At 38.7% G+C, this 15,738-nt stretch overlaps 1 protein-coding gene across 2 annotated transcripts in view; it reads left to right on the top strand.

The window, feature by feature from the left end:
- The first annotated feature begins 1,273 nt into the window (after window positions 1-1,273).
- Window positions 1,274-15,738, top strand: part of LOC113945064 (ras-related protein Rab-10-like) — a 29,629-nt gene continuing 15,164 nt past the window's right edge. For both annotated transcript variants that reach the window (XM_027638909.1, XM_027638908.1), the window contains exons 1-3: window positions 1,274-1,486; window positions 7,408-7,468; window positions 8,532-8,670. In XM_027638909.1, coding sequence (XP_027494710.1) covers window positions 1,315-1,486; window positions 7,408-7,468; window positions 8,532-8,670 — 372 coding nt within the window. In that variant the 5' untranslated portion in view covers window positions 1,274-1,314. The remainder of the gene's footprint in view (window positions 1,487-7,407; window positions 7,469-8,531; window positions 8,671-15,738) is intronic.

Raw genomic sequence — 15,738 nt, 5'->3', positions numbered from 1 at the left:
TGCCTTCATAATGTGATGTGTCACCTGAAAGCATACTGTGGGCTCAACTTCTTCCACCAGCAGTCACTCAAGAGTGTACTCAGTCTCATCAGTACAAAATCTTACTCTGTTCCTAATAGAAACACTTTGACTGATGTCTCCTTTGCTAATATTGGTTCTTTACACAGTCACATCTCAGAGGTCACTCCTTAAAAGCCTAGCTAACTGAGTAGCTGATTTTATCTGTCATTTCCTACTGGTTGTAGCAGAAATTCTCATTCTTCCAGCAATGATTGAGAAACAGGTTGCTGACACCCTTTGAAGACTTTCTACCAAAAAAGTCCTGAAGGTTTGTGGCTAACCAGTCCGATACTGGAAAGCTGAGGTGCAGGTTGGTGTACAGGGTGAAGGGAAGATAGGCCTGAAATAATATTTGGCCTTTGATAGGAGAACATTTGTGGAGTCACCATCCCTGGAAGTGTTCAAGAGGCATCTACATCTGGCACTGGGTGATACGGTTTAGGGCTTACAGTGGTAGTGCTGGATTGACAGATTTGGTCTTAAAGGTCTCTTCCAACCTTGATGATCTTATGATTATATGATCATGGATTCTGCTAGGTGGAGCTCACTGAGTCACAAATTGTCCCCACAAAAAGCGAGTGTGTCACATCTACTACTCTGTGACACACGAACAGACCAAGGAGTTATTCAAAAGGTCAAAGATGACAATATAAAAACCCGTGGTGAGTAATGGCAGGCCTAGATAGACACAAATATTTGAAAACTTATATTAGCACTGTCATTCAGATATATCCCATTCCTAAATTCATGGCACTGGGTGAGTTCCACGTGCACACTGACAAATGGCCAAGGGCCTTATAATTTGGACAATGTGGGATACTGGTAAAAACATCCAGACATACATGCAACAAGTCTACACTGTTGGTACAGATTTTTTATTTTTTGGTTTTTTGGATGTTACAGGTCGCTTTGACTGTCAGATGAGAACAAACTAAAAGTGAAAAAGAGGAAATTCTTAAAACCTGTTTCCTCTATCTCTGTCTTTAACGCTAGGAATCAATGAGAAACCAAACTGTTTATTTCTGTACTTCATGGGGGAAGCGTCATGGGGGTTGTGAAAGTTCCCTCTTTCCTTCCCGGTGACGAAACTTCATGAAAAAAAAAAAAAGCTCGTTTTTGCATAATTTCATAACCCTAGTTCGGGGCAGCGGCTGAGGCGCAGCCTGAGGAGCCTCCCTGCCCTCTCCCGCCCCGTCCCGCCCCGTCCCGTCCCCCCCCGGCACGGCCCGGCCCGGCCGGCACTCGGCGCCCGCCATGGCGGGGCCGAGGAAGGGGCCGGGCGGTGCGGAGGAGCCGCCGCCGCTGCTGGTGAAAATCGTGATGGCCGGAGAGTCCTGCGTGGGGAAGACCTCCATCGTGCGGCGGTACACGGAGCCCGATTCGCCGCCCGCCGGCACTCCCGCCACCTCCTACTTGGCCACGATCGGTGAGTGACCGCTCCGTGTGCCTCCGCCCGCCACGCTCCCTCGCCTTGCCCTCTCCTCCCCCGGTGCCCAGGGCTCACACACGGCCGGACCGGCGCTGTCAGCGCGGCGCTGCCGGTCTGGGAGATGTCAAATCTCCCTCTGCTGAGCTCTGCGCGTGTCCAGCCGCGTCCAGCAACTTAAACCTTTGCCAACGTGTCAGGACATGTGTCACCCAGAGCCACTGCAGAGTGCTGGCCTGTTACACTGGCTTTGCTGTTCATCCGGGCTTTGGGAACCTACTCCCATTTTAAATTTACGAAGACAACTTGTTCTTACTGTTTCTATTGCCCACGGAGGCCCTGCTGCTGTGCACTGGTGTGGGTGCATAGAAAGCCGTACGGAATCACAGAATCAATTAGTTTGGAAAAGACACTCTGAGATCATCAAGCCCAACTTGTGACTGAACACTGCCCTGTCAACTAGTCCATGGCATTAAGTGCCATGTCCAATCTTCCCTTAAACACCTCCAGGGATGATGACTCCACCACCTCCCTGAGCAGTCCATTGCAATGTCTAATCACCCTTTCTGTCCAGTCTAAACCTTCCCTGGCACAGCTTAAGGCTATATCCTCTTGTCCTATTGCTTGTTTCCTGGGAGAAGAGGCCGACCCTGACCTGGCTACAATCCTCCTTTCGGATACCAACCTCAAAGAAATGTCAGATGCCAGTAAAATGCCCAGTTCCTCAATCTTTCAGGCTAGAAAGGGATTTAGCTTTTCACTAATAGTTTTAATGGTATAAAGTCAAAATATGTACTACTGTAGGTAGCTGCATGCATGATGATTAAAGAAGAGCCAGACCACGTCCATTCTGTGCTGTACCACCATGCTGCCTCCTCCAGCACCACTGCAGATGGGTGATGATGGGGAACTTCCCACTGCCTTGGTGTCCCAGCCCCACAAGCTGACTGTCCACATGCTGAAACTTGTGTCATGAGCAGGCAAACGTGTTATGTGTGTGCAGTAGTTTGATTTGCTGTGGAGATTTTCCTAATTTTTGCCTGGGAAATTTTCATTTATAAAAGTTTGTGTGTATGAGTTTTGGGTTTTTTTTTTCATTTTATTTGCTCTTGAAGAGAAGACTAAAGTATGCCAAGAAATTGTGTATTCCTGCATTTGGAATATGCATGGCTCTTTAAACATTTTTCAGTCTGGGAGGGGTTGGCTTATCTGAATTAAATAACAGATAGTAGCTGTGGCAGTAGTTGGTCCAGGAAATACTTAATGTACATGAGATGACTTGACCTGCCTGCATGAGAACAGCTGAATTTAAACCACTTTTTATTTTCTTGCCCATTCTTGCAAAACTGTCTCTGAAACCATCATGAACAAGGAGGGAAGAACAGAACTAACAATGAAGTTGGGAAATAGATCCTAATAACAGGCAACTTGTTGCCAGGCTTAGCAAGGAACTCCAAAGAATGCCCATGAAAATAAACATCAGCTTTGTTGATGTGTTTTATACTGGGACAGAGATTCCTGACCATGAGGTTATTATTTTGAGATACAATTTCTTTTACTCCTAATTCAGTTCCCTGCAGACTCAAAACCTTTTCTAAAGTGGTGATATTAAGAATATGGTTTCCAAGTTATAACTTAAACTATTTGAAGGAATGGTGAAGATAATATGAGTTTTTGTGACAGTTATGGACTGAGATTACCTTTGTTAGTTTTATTACTGACACCTATTATTGAGAGATTTAAAAACTATTTGTGTAAATGAATCATCCAGATGTGGTTTTTGTTACCTGAATATATTATTTCTGAAATACTGTGTTCCATTTAATTCCATCTTAACAGGTGTATTAGAGCTTAGCCTTTAAAAACAATTGGGATTGTGAGTGATGTCTTCCAAAAGAATAATATCAGAAGTGAAAGTTTCTTTTTTCATGTAGACAGCTACAATGGAGAAGAAGCCCTATAGGTTGTGGCTCCTAAAGTTGTAAAGGAAGAAGACACAATACAATGTTTTCTCAGTTCCTGACGTCTTCTCCCTCATTGTTGATGCTGTCAAAACAAGTAACTGTTTTTATCTGTCTGCCTGTTTCATACAAACTCAGCCAAATGATCCCTTTCTGTTGTGCAGCCTATTAAATGCTCATCTGCTGTTAACTGATTTTTCACCTTACCTGTCCAGGTGAAACGTGATTTGAGTAGAGGGAAGATTATCCCAGCTGTGCAGTGTTGCAGCCTTCTGAGTTCCCTGACAAATTCATGTGCCCCCACCGTCCTTAGTGGCAAAGAGTCATATGCACAGAAGTTAAAAGTCTCTTTTCTGTGTCGTCATGAATCACAGCTTTGTGTTACTAGGAAAAATTCTAGTGTTATTGCAGGGAAAAAAACAACCAAACGTTTTATAATAGGCCTCCGTAGTAGCAATCTTTTCTAAAATTATGTATTTCATGAGAAAAAGCAAAAAATGCATTCACAATAAATTTTCATTGAAAACTTTTAATGCATCACTTAAACACTGAAGGCTGGGTGCCCTTCCTCCTCTTCAGTTACACAGTTTGGATAAATTATAAGCATTTATAGTTTTCTGATTAAACTTGTATGCATCATAAGGCGGATGCATTGTATTATGAATAGACTAAAGAATAAATGTTTTTGTTTAAACAATGGCATTGCATATAAAGCCATAGAGTAACTTTATGAACAAAAAAACCCCTTCTCTACCAGTGAACAGAATTGTGATCTCATGGACTGTGAGGTTATTTTGCTGTATTAATGGTTGCTGTGGTCCTGCAGCCCACATGTTTTCTTTGAGAAACATTTCTGCAGAGCTCTGAGTCCTCTCAAGTCTGTCGTAGTTGAAAGTGGTACAACTTCAGCATTAGGATTAAAAAGTCTGTGTAGATGCCCTGATACTTACTTTAGAAGGAAATAAAGTAGAGCTAATCAGCAAAAATGAACCATAGTGAAGGTATGTGTTAAGACCATCAGTAGCAATCCACATCTTAATTCCTTTTTCTTTTTTTTTAACAAGACTGGATTTTTTGTCACTGTTACTTTGCTGTCAAACCATCTTATCTTAGCAAACCAGCAATTATCATTACTTGAGGCCACTCAGATACCACACCACTTCAGATATTTCTTGACATGTACAGGAAAACAGCCTGATACAAGTAGTACACCAACAACTAGTAGGGGTTAAGTATGGGTAGAAGTAACACAGTGGAAATTCAACCCACAACATCTCACTGGGTGCTTGCCCAGTTTGGGCACAGGAGCTGATAGCAACTGTTTCCCTATTTCTGGAGTTGAAGACAATGTATTGACAGTAAGTGGGCATTCACCATGTTCTTACTGTTGCATCCTGCTAAGCTGCTCAAACTTGCATTTTCTCTGGATACACATATTTTTTTAGCATTTTCTGTCAGGAACTCACCAGCTCTGTTGGAGTGAAAAGCATGTTGTCATTTCTAGGCCAACTGCAAAAGACCTCTTTGAAGAGGACTTATGCAGATGGCCAAAGCCTACTTTAGAGATACTGAGGGAAGAGAGGGGCATTTCACAGATGAATTACCCTGAATTACTGACTATTTTTGTGCGTTTTAGACCTAATTGTCTATAAGGTGCATCAGTCCTAATATGTGAACATTTGATCTTTGGAATACAAAGAAAAGAAATTAATTTCATGGCTATAAAACTTGGAAATAACAGCTAGAATTTGAACTTGCACCCAGCATACCCCCTCTTGGTTTCATTTGACAGCCTAAAAGAACCAAGTACAAGCTGTTGCATTCCAATAACATTTATCTCCAGAGCTGTAATCAATGCTCGCTTTGTTATGTTGATCATGTTGTACAACACTTAGGCCTAAAAGCATCTGAAATCTGTGAGCTGTCTTTGGCATTGTGGTTCTCATTTTTCTTTTCTGTCTTTGCAATTTGCTAAGTTTGCTGGAAATTTCATATAAAGACATGAACAATTCATGCATGCAGAACATATTGACTTCTGTTTTTCACTAACATTCATTGACCTTTTAGGTCAATAAATTTTGAAGTTGACTTAAGAAGTCAATACCCCTGATTTTAATTTAGATTAAGTTTTAGTCTGATTCAGCATTCTGCTTCCCTTTTTATAAATAAATAAAAAAAAAGCTTATAGCAATTATTATTAAAATGTATGTCAGCTAAGAACTTTCTCATATAGGTCTGGGAATCCCTGTCTGGTTTACAATTTTTTGCTCTATTCCCAATCCACCATTTGAAAGCGATGTTTCAGCCTCTCAGTGTGTACCCTGTCCCTCTCAACATCAATTGTAGAAAATGATACAGATAATTAAACAAAACCGTGTGAATTTCAGGAGCAAATGTTTTCCATCACGTTGGAATTTCACCTTACATGAGCAAATTTGACTTAAATTACATTTCCATCTGACATTATTAATTCCATCAAGGAAGCTTTGTGTAATACTAATTACAGATACCAATTATACTATTTCATCTTTCCTTTCCATTGAAGCTTCAATGAAAATTCATCAAGTGAAGGACATGATTATCATAATAATTTTTTAAATCTACCTCAACTCCCGTATCACATACACACAAAAAATGTTAATGGCATTGGAATCATGCATGTGAGAGTGTACTTGTCAAAATTTTGTGCACAATACATCTGTCAGTACAAAGGAGGGGAACATTTCCTCTGTTGCATTTTTTAGTTTGCTGACATGGATACTTTGCTTTGATAAATTAATTTGGCAGTCAGGTTCTTACAGAAATCAGTACAGTGTTATTAACCTAAAATTTTTGTGATTTTTCAAACTGTCTAGGTCTTTCAAATGACATTACCACAGGTGAAAAGCCACTCTGATGTAATTTTAAGTAGCTGTAGTTTGATCTTATGGAATTTTGACTGTACAGTATGGTCAGCTGTTGCAACGCCACCTTAACTTCTCTTAATATAATTGACAAAAAAACCTTTGTTGTTTTTTAGTGGGGAAAAAAAGCTATCAGAGAAATTATCAAATGTTATTTCAAACTTCAGCAATAAAGTAATAGGGAAACAATGGTTAACTCTGAGAAAAGTGCCACTCTAAGATAGCAGCTGATAGTTGGCTGATTGTAGTATTGAAACTAGAACTTTAGCAGCCCATAAATGCAGGTATAGTCTACTACATTTGGAGTACTAATTTGATAACATAATGAAGGAAAACACCATAAATTATAAGGAAAATAACTTTGAGGAAAGATCTGTAGTCTATGTAGAGACAACATTCTGCACTGATTTCAAATATCAGTGCTTGCTTTTAGAATTCTGGATCTGTGATACACTGTGATTTAGGCCGTAGAGACAATCCTCTTCATATTGAATTAAATCCCATGTAAGATTTGTGTTCGCGTGTAATTAGTACAGCCAGCTCCTATTCCTGTTCATGTAACTCTGGATACTTTTTTTAGGGATTTGGAAATAAGGACAGAAAAATGGTGTGGCACGTGTAATGGCTTTGTAAGCATGCCTGCCTTCCCATTCATAGCTGCCATGCTGTTGAAAATCACCAAGATATTTGCACAACGTATTATTGTGCATGGGCCGTGGAACTGCTGTCATGTCACTTGCCTATCCATGGAAAGACCTACTTGTAGTTTTAGAGTATCTGCACCTTTGCTTTGGCCTGCCCCTTCATTGCTTGGTCTTGGCATTGCTTTGTATTGTGTTTGTGCAATGTATTGGCACATGGCTGCTTTGATCATTGAATAATTTCCTTCTACAACTTCCATTTTGAATGTATATGGTTGGCTAGTCATTCTTTGTTTGGTGTTGTTCCTTTTCACTTTCTGTTCAAAATTGCACCATAACTAGAGCTAAGAAACACTATTCAAAGGGAATCCATGTTTGTATGAGAAATGTTACAGATTTTCCTTTTTTTCTTTTAGGCATTGATTTTAAAGTAAAGCTAGTAATGTTTAATGACACAAGAGTGAAACTTCAAATATGGTAAGTTTTAATTTGTATCACAATTGAAAGCCAACTAAATTGCATTATGACCTGAAAAATCTCATCTGCTTTTGATCGTGTCTCTTCCTGACATGCAGGCGTTCCTACTAGGTCATTTTAAAATTTGAATTTAGCCTAGAGGAGCACATTTTTTGCAGCAACTAATGTAAATTTAAAATAGGGTTATCCCTGGGTTACTTTGGCAGTAAAACTTGCAGCATACAAACAGTGCAGATCTATGATCCATATTAAGCATATTTAATTGTATAGGTACATCGAGGGAAGTGACAAAGCAAAAACATTTTACAGTTCATTGCCCATCAAATGCATGTTCAAAAGCATCACCAAGAGAAAGCCACTAAGAGGAGTCTGTGAACATACACTATTTTTTGGTTTGGAGTTTTTTCTAAAGGGCTACTGACAGCCGTCTCTCCAGGCATCCAGTACTGAATGTTGTTTATACTTACCGGTATTTAACTTCTCAGGGAATAAATCTGTACATGAATTACCTGACCATTATTAGATCCACAGTTATTCTGTCTCAAGCTTTAATACAAAAGTATTGGAGGCTTGTTTACAGCGTTCTTAAGGCATAATTATGTGTAGGAGTCACTGCATCCCTGTATTTTGTAGACTTTTTCCTGAAACCTGTCTTCCATCTAAACCAGCTTACTATTGGCGTGAGTTTACATAGGGCTTGTCAGAATATGGGGATGTTACCTGACTCCTGCAATGCTTGTACTACAGATTTTTTTTATCACCTGGGTTGTACTGATCATAATTATTATGTATATAAAGAAGCAACGGTGGACTTGACATTACACTCAGACTTCAGCCACTGGTTTGGCTTCCTTAGTAGGGCTGTATTATTCAGTATAAATTTCCAGTGTATTTCTTTTAATGCTGTGTCTCTCATCTGTATCTTTTCTTGTTCCTTTCACATTAGAGTATATAATTCAAAATTTGGACAATACTCCTTAAAATAAAGTGATTTTTCTTGGAGGTTCTGCAATTTGATCTTATCTTTGTGTGTGTGTGTGTGATTTATTGCAATTTCTTTCAGGGATACTGCTGGCCAGGAACGATTCCATACACTTAGTACTAGCTATTTCCGTGGTGCACAAGGCTTTGTTCTTGTATATGATATCACAAATCTGAAGAGTTTTCAGAGTATAACAATGTGGATGCAAGACATATATGAGGTAAATATATCTGTCAGTGGTTGATCTCCTAATGAAAGTAATTAATGTGTTGTTTTAAATGTCTGCATGAGATCTATTCTTGTTTCTGTATGTTTATAACCAGAATTTCTTGCATTTAACTAAGCACACAGTATGATAGTAGAATTACTGTCATTTGAAACTGAAACAGAATGTATATTATCCAGGACAAGCCCATGGTGATGCAGGAATGTTTTCTGAAGTACTTGTAAAACATAGCTTACAATTCAGGTTTGCGCATGCTGAGTTATGATGCTTTTGTCACTGGTGTGGCTACACATAAATCAATCTCCATGAGCTCATCCCAGGATTTTAATTGGTTTCTGTATGAAAATTCCATATCACAGCCGGTTATTTCCCTTTTCTATTTTCATTACTTTAGTGTAATTACCTCATCCCAAGATCAAAGGACTTAAACATCCTCTTTGTCCTTGCTGGATATTCCTTGAGAGGATGGTTTCAAGAGGGAGGAATTGGGGTGGGAAGCTGTTTGTTTAGCTCAGCTGCTTGTGGTGCTGCAGCCAGAAACACGTGCTTTCATGTAAAATAGGAAGTGATTCAACAGCACATGACTGCCAGACAGGGAGTGTGTTCCCACCTCCCTGCTCCTAAACATTGGCTCCCACTGTGCTGCTTTTGGAGCTTGTCAAGAGCCCTCTGTGGTTCACTCTGACTTTCTAATGCAGTGGAAAACTAACAGAGCAAAAAAAGTTGGATGGTTTTTCTGCTCCATCAGTGAGTTTAAGAGGCTAATAGAATGATCTGACACTTATTGGAGTTGGTGCAAGGTAAACAGATAGGAGTAGGAAGGCAAAGAAAGAAGAACGTATGGGAACAATGTGAAGGGAGGAACCAGGGAGGGAGGAGTGGGCAAACCCTTAGACATAAGATCGTTCAGCTGCCTGTAACCCTGTATTCCAAGTCTTTATTGCTAGGTCTCTCTTGTTGTGTTCTCTGTTAGGTAGCAGCAGGTCAGTTTTAGAATAGAATAGTTCAGCTGTAAGGGACCCTCAGTGACCATCCAGCTACCTGACCACTTCAGGGCTGACCAAAAGTTAAAGCACATTATTAAGGGCATTGTCCAAATGCCTCTTTACTTGGCTTGGGGAGTCGACCATCTCCCTAGGAAGCCTGTTCCAATGTTTGACCACTCTCTCAGTAAAGAAATGCTTCCTAATGTCCAGTCGGAATCTCCCAGGCACAACTTTTAGCCATTCCTACATGTCCTGTCTCTCGATGCCAGGGAGGAGAGATCAGCACCATTCCCTTTACTTCCCCTCCTCAGGGGGCTGCAGAGAGCAATGCAATTGCCCCTAAGCAGTAGTGTGGCAGTCTGTAGTTAGCACAGTTGTGTAAGTTAGTATGCTTGTGTAAAAATCCAAGCAAGGTAGTGCTCTTTGTTGATTAAAATCAAGTAAACATTCAGGCAGTTTTTTTAATGCTCTTATGATTTGGTGGGAATATGACATGATGGAGAGTTAATCCTTGGAAAGTGGGCTTGAAGTAAAACCATCAAACACATCATTTTCTCTCTTCACAGCTTCAGTATACAGCTGAATTAATGAACTACACATGGTCATATATCCAATAATACATACATAGGGTATCTTATACTTTTGGTAAAACATTACATTTACATTATCTCATTATTAACAACATTACCATGGTGACCTAGTATATCATTATCCTTGACCTTAGAGCCATCTTAAAAGTCCTAGTGGCAACAGAGCCTAACTGCAGTAATGTGTTACTGAAGGAGATTTGATGACACAATATTCTTGCTGGCTTTCTGCACACACTTCAAATTAAGACATCTGTTTTATTATTTTGTTAAGAAAAGCACATGCCCTTATGTTGGGCAAATAAAAGCCACACCTAGATATGCCACTGTTTGTACAGTTTCATGGTTAACAAAGATTTAACTCAGCACACAGTAGAATAGTATGTTTGCCGTAATCTGAAGCTGAAAATATAGATTATCCATATATATCCATTAATATCTATCTATCTATGCATGTATCTATATATCTGAGCATACAGATTTCTCTATAAAATACTGGTCTTTATTCACACTGGCTCCAAAGGGGTCATTTTGTCCTGTCATCTTTCATTAGATCAAAAGGGTGATTGATTCAGTGGGCTACAGTTCACAACCATAAACAGCAAGAGAGTTTCAGGTCTGTATGGCCAGGTTGGAGGGAAGTATGAGACTAGCACCTGTAGGCACCGTGAAGGCTTAGATCTGCTTAAGTCAGTCAGGAAATGACACCTGCACAAGCCTGCTTTCCGTTTGTGACACTTCAAAGCTTCCGTGTAAATGGAGTCAAGCTATTTAGACTGTTTAATCTTAACTCCTGAAGGTACTTTGTTAATTTAAAATTTAAAAAATCGAAAAATACTCAGTCTAAACCAATTTTTAGGAATGTAAATTGCATGATTGATTGTACCAATCTCAAAACTAGCAATTAGTGTTGTAATAGAGCTAGATAATAATAAAAAATTTAATTTAGTCCTAGTGGGATATCAATTTCTGAAGCGTCTTGGTAGAAATATATGGAGCCATTCATTGCAAAAGAAGTGTTTTTAAGCAATAACTGTTCAAAACCAGGGCATTTCATGAAAATTAATTACTTCCTGGAGGTCGGTGACATTCCCTGCATTTGCTTTGGTCTGTGAATGCAAACCAGTATTTAATTCCCCACAAATGCCCAGAATCAAAGTGGCTATTGCTACAGCACCCTTTGAAATATGCAGCATAGAAAAAATAAATAAGTTTTAAAAAGGAAAACAGATAGGATACAGACTTCATGAAATACCAGACTAACAGGTAGTGTAAAGCTTGCACCTGAACCAATCAAACAAGAATTTTTGAGACAATTCAGTTATTACATTATACTCTCATGTTTTAATTCTTTACACATAAAAATTTTAAACAAAGTTTTTTAAAAATCTGTTCAATGTACTAAGCCATTTTTACAACAGTTGAAAATAACAATCTAAGCAATTTAGCATTCTTAAGAAGTCCATTGATTTTATAAAAACTGTCCAGTCAGTGCAATTACAGTCAGATTGCCAGTAATGTTCTTATTATATTTCAGTTCTTTGAAATGTGGAATAAAGCAAATTTCCTATTAAAAATGAGTTATTGTTCAAGGAAGTTCAAGACAGAAATATGCTACCATATCTGTATTGCTGTAAAATTTATATTCAGAGCTAGAGGAAACTAAGTAACATGACTGTACTTAAAAATCTTAGTAGAAAAATATACTCACCCACAGATTAATATCTTAGGGCATTATTGGCAAATCCAGTACAGGTATATTGGATTTGTAATGCACTCATTAGGACCATGATAATTGCAGGAAAATTACTTTGAATCTGAAACCATTCTTTGTTTGTAGGATTGCAGGTTATGTGCAATTTATTAAAGTGTTCCTCTTGTCTTCTGACATGGCTTTTAGCTGTTGTATGTACCTGTTCTGAAAGGCTGATTCTGTTTGGCCTTTAAAAATTAAGTATCAGCAGCTGTGTACCAAATCCATTTACAGAAAGCAGTTCTTTCTAGAATGTTTTGAACAAGATTCCAACTAACACTGGCAAAAACTTCCTCACAATAGAGTGGTCAAATGCTCAAACAGGTGCCCAAGAGAGGAACTCTTAAAGGACACACTTAAAATGCCCGTCGACAGGGCCTTGAGCAACCTGACCTGACTTTGAAGTTGGCCCATCTTCAGGCAGGGGATTAGACCAAATGACTTCCAGAAGTCCTTGCCAACCTAAATCACTAATGGAATACATTAGCTTTCTATTTGTCCTACCTGAAGAAGTGACCCCTTGACCACTATATAAACTGTATGGGTGTGTTGGGTTGCTGACATTTTCGCATAGTGCCCTTTTTTGGTTCAGTTTATCTGTTACCTGAATATGTTAAGTTATTTCTGAAATACTGTGTTCCATTTAATTCCATCTTAACAGGTGTATTAGAGCTTAGCCTTTAAAAGCAATTGGAATTGTGAGTGATGTCTTTCAAAAGAATAATATCAGAAGTGAAAGTTTCTTTTTTCATGTAGACAGCTACAATGGAGAAGAAGCCCTATAGGTTGTGGCTCCTAAAGTTGTAAAGGAAGAAGACACAATACAATGTTTTCTCAGTTCCTGACGTCTTCTCCCTCATTGTTGACGCTGTCAAAACAAATAACTGTTTTTATCTGGTTTAAGAAGTGAAAGTATCGTTTCTTCCAATAACCTGTAAGTACAGATGTGGTGTAGTTCTCTTACAGTAAGGGTGTCTGCTGCTTTTCATACTCACATAAATTCAGAGCGCTTCTGGAAAAGAAGAACTGCAGAAAAAAAAGACCTAACATTTGAAAAGAAAAAAAAAACCCACGAAACAAATTACATACAAAGGGGATGAGCAAGGTATTTTCCCTTTTGCATTTTTGATTTCTGTTAGTAGCCATGTAGTCAGACAGTGATTTGTGTATGTGCTTGGTTGAGTGCCCAGGCTGGGTGAACATTAAGCAGGAGGGTGAAGGGCATGGGTGGGTGTCCCCTGTCAGTAGGTCACTAAAGAGGCCGTGGTGCTGTGGTGCAAATAAATGTCCAGCATTCCGAACGTAGTATGTGGCAGAGCTGGGTTTGAGGCTCTGCCGCTGCTCCCTCCCGTGGCCACTGCTCGGAGCAGCTTGACTCCTGCTGCCGCCAGATCTAGCTGCCTGGGAACCCAGAGAAAGAAAAGCCCTTTTGCCAAAACCTGGTGACTCCAAGCTTTGCCAAACACTTCAGAAAACTTGGTTAGTCTCAATAAATCTCTTGACTCCAATTTTTTGAGAGAAATATAGTGCTCATGTTTTCCTTTTCAAAATAAAATAGTGTAGGTTTTCTACCTATAGTTCAGGTTATTTTATTTTAAGCTTCAATAAAATGTAAACTTTGAAATATTAAAACCTGAGGGAAAACTGAGAGAGTGAACCAAAAATCTGGCATTTTTGACATACCAAAGCAAAACTTTTTTTTAATCTTTACCAAAAAAAATTTTTTTTCCTTGATGAAATGGATGAAATTTTTAATAATACTTCTCCATGATATGGGGGGAAAAATATTTCCTGAGTCTATGAGCTTACTCAGTGCTGACTTGCATAGCATTTTAACAACAGTAAAATAACCATCTTTTTGCATTTGAAAAGCTTATTCCCTAGCTATAAATAACAGTGTGAAAATACAAAGTAAGCTTTTGGAAGCACTGAAGAGCCATATTTTTGGCCAGTTCAAATCAGTGTACCCTTGCAGTTTTTATACCAACTGAGCACATAGTCAAACTTCTGCCTTGTCATATTGACTTAATTTTTTAAGTCTTCATCTACATAATCGGTTTTCAGAATCTAAAATGGACATCAGTTTAGTGTATAATCTTCATTTTTCTAAATACAAAAAACTTCAAGGCATCATCTTTAAAAAAGGAGTACTTTCAGTGCTTTGATGGAGGATCCAGGCAAAGTGAAAATACCTTAATACATTATATTGATATAGATTTAATAGTTATTTGCAGAAATAAATACTGATTGGTAATACTGATAAATACTTACTGAAAGGCCTGGTACCTCTAACTTCTTTTAAATTTTCTTATTGTTTGAAGCGCTTTAGAAAAAACATTCCCGCTGCAAAAATTTGTGCTGTTTATACAGAAATAAAGTTGCAGAATGAATTCAGTGGTTTTGTTTGTGCAGCATGCAAGTATTTGCCTTTGACCTTTAAAGTTAAATGTCTCTTATAATACGTTCATCAACAGTAACAACTTCTTCCAAATGAAAAGCTGATTATGTGATGAGATTAAGTTGTCTATTTACCCTATTTTGGGACTGATACATGTGATTTTATGTAGGAGAGCCATTGACCTTAATGAGTGAATCTCCAGTGCATTCCGAAATAGACAACATTTTGATCTGTTAGTCCAGGTTAGATTGATTCGCAATTTTAGGCCTGTACTTCCTAGTGTTATGTTAAATTTACTTCATTTTAATACTACATTATCTTGAACATCAAGTCTGGGTATGAAATAAGTTTAGCTTAGGAGAATGGATTAAAAAAATGAAATAGTGTTCCTTAATAATAAATTGTGCCTACTGCCGTACTCTTCAAATGAGTCTATTTGTAAAAGTACAAATAGACTAAAAGTAGTGATTCTCTCATCCTTTACTGAATAGAGGTTTTTCTCTGCATTTCTCTGAAGGGAAGGGCATGCATGCGTATGTGTGTGAGCTCTCAGCAAGATGATTGTGACTGATTCTGCATTATGGCAAAGTTATAGAAATTAAGATGGTGACAGAGATCAGAGAGAGATGTGCAGCCTGAGACCAGGCTTTTTGAGTCATCAAAGAAGCTGTGTGAGCATGTACCTCCAGAATAAAAGCCATGGCAGTCAGACCACGTTAGCTTCAATTGTCTCTAGAGTGAGACCCTCAGCTTCCTCCATTTAAGGACCAAAAGTGGTTTTAAATACTATGACTTTCACAACAAATGTCAGTTTTCAAATTCCACATTCTTTTGCAGAACTGTTCCCTTTCCTTGTCATTATTCCAGTCATGCATAGTTACAATAGCTTATCTTAAAATAACACTGATGTAAAGAACCCAGTGCTTTTCACAGTCATCATGCATGTGAGTGGATTAGAGGAATGAAGGATGGAGACAAGGTCAAAAAGGTAGATTTTTCTTCCTTTTGGGATCAATGAGGTTTTTAAATTTTACTTCATTAAAAATCTATTGCCTTCTTCCTAGTATCTTGGAATAATCAGACTTTTATGTTGAGTTTGAACACTTTGAATGTAATTTTACTGTCTATCTGCAAAAGTGAAGTACAGAGAGGTGCTCTTTCAGGTGCAGCAAATTCCTTCCTTTTTACTTGTGAGTGCCAGATGTAGACCGGAGTCATATGCTAATCCATGGATCTATTACTTTAGGGAGGGAAGTGTCTGTGAATTCAGGGCATTTCCACTCACTTTAAAGCCTCAAGATGGAGCACTCATCAGAAGATGGTGCCCATGCACCATAT

This window comes from Corapipo altera, unplaced genomic scaffold (assembly GCF_003945725.1).
Source record: "Corapipo altera isolate COAL_440 unplaced genomic scaffold, ASM394572v1 49, whole genome shotgun sequence".
In the NCBI taxonomy this organism is placed as follows: domain Eukaryota; kingdom Metazoa; phylum Chordata; class Aves; order Passeriformes; family Pipridae; genus Corapipo; species Corapipo altera.
The sequence above is the reverse complement of the archived record's forward strand: the minus strand, read 5'-3'. Positions and strand labels throughout refer to the sequence as shown.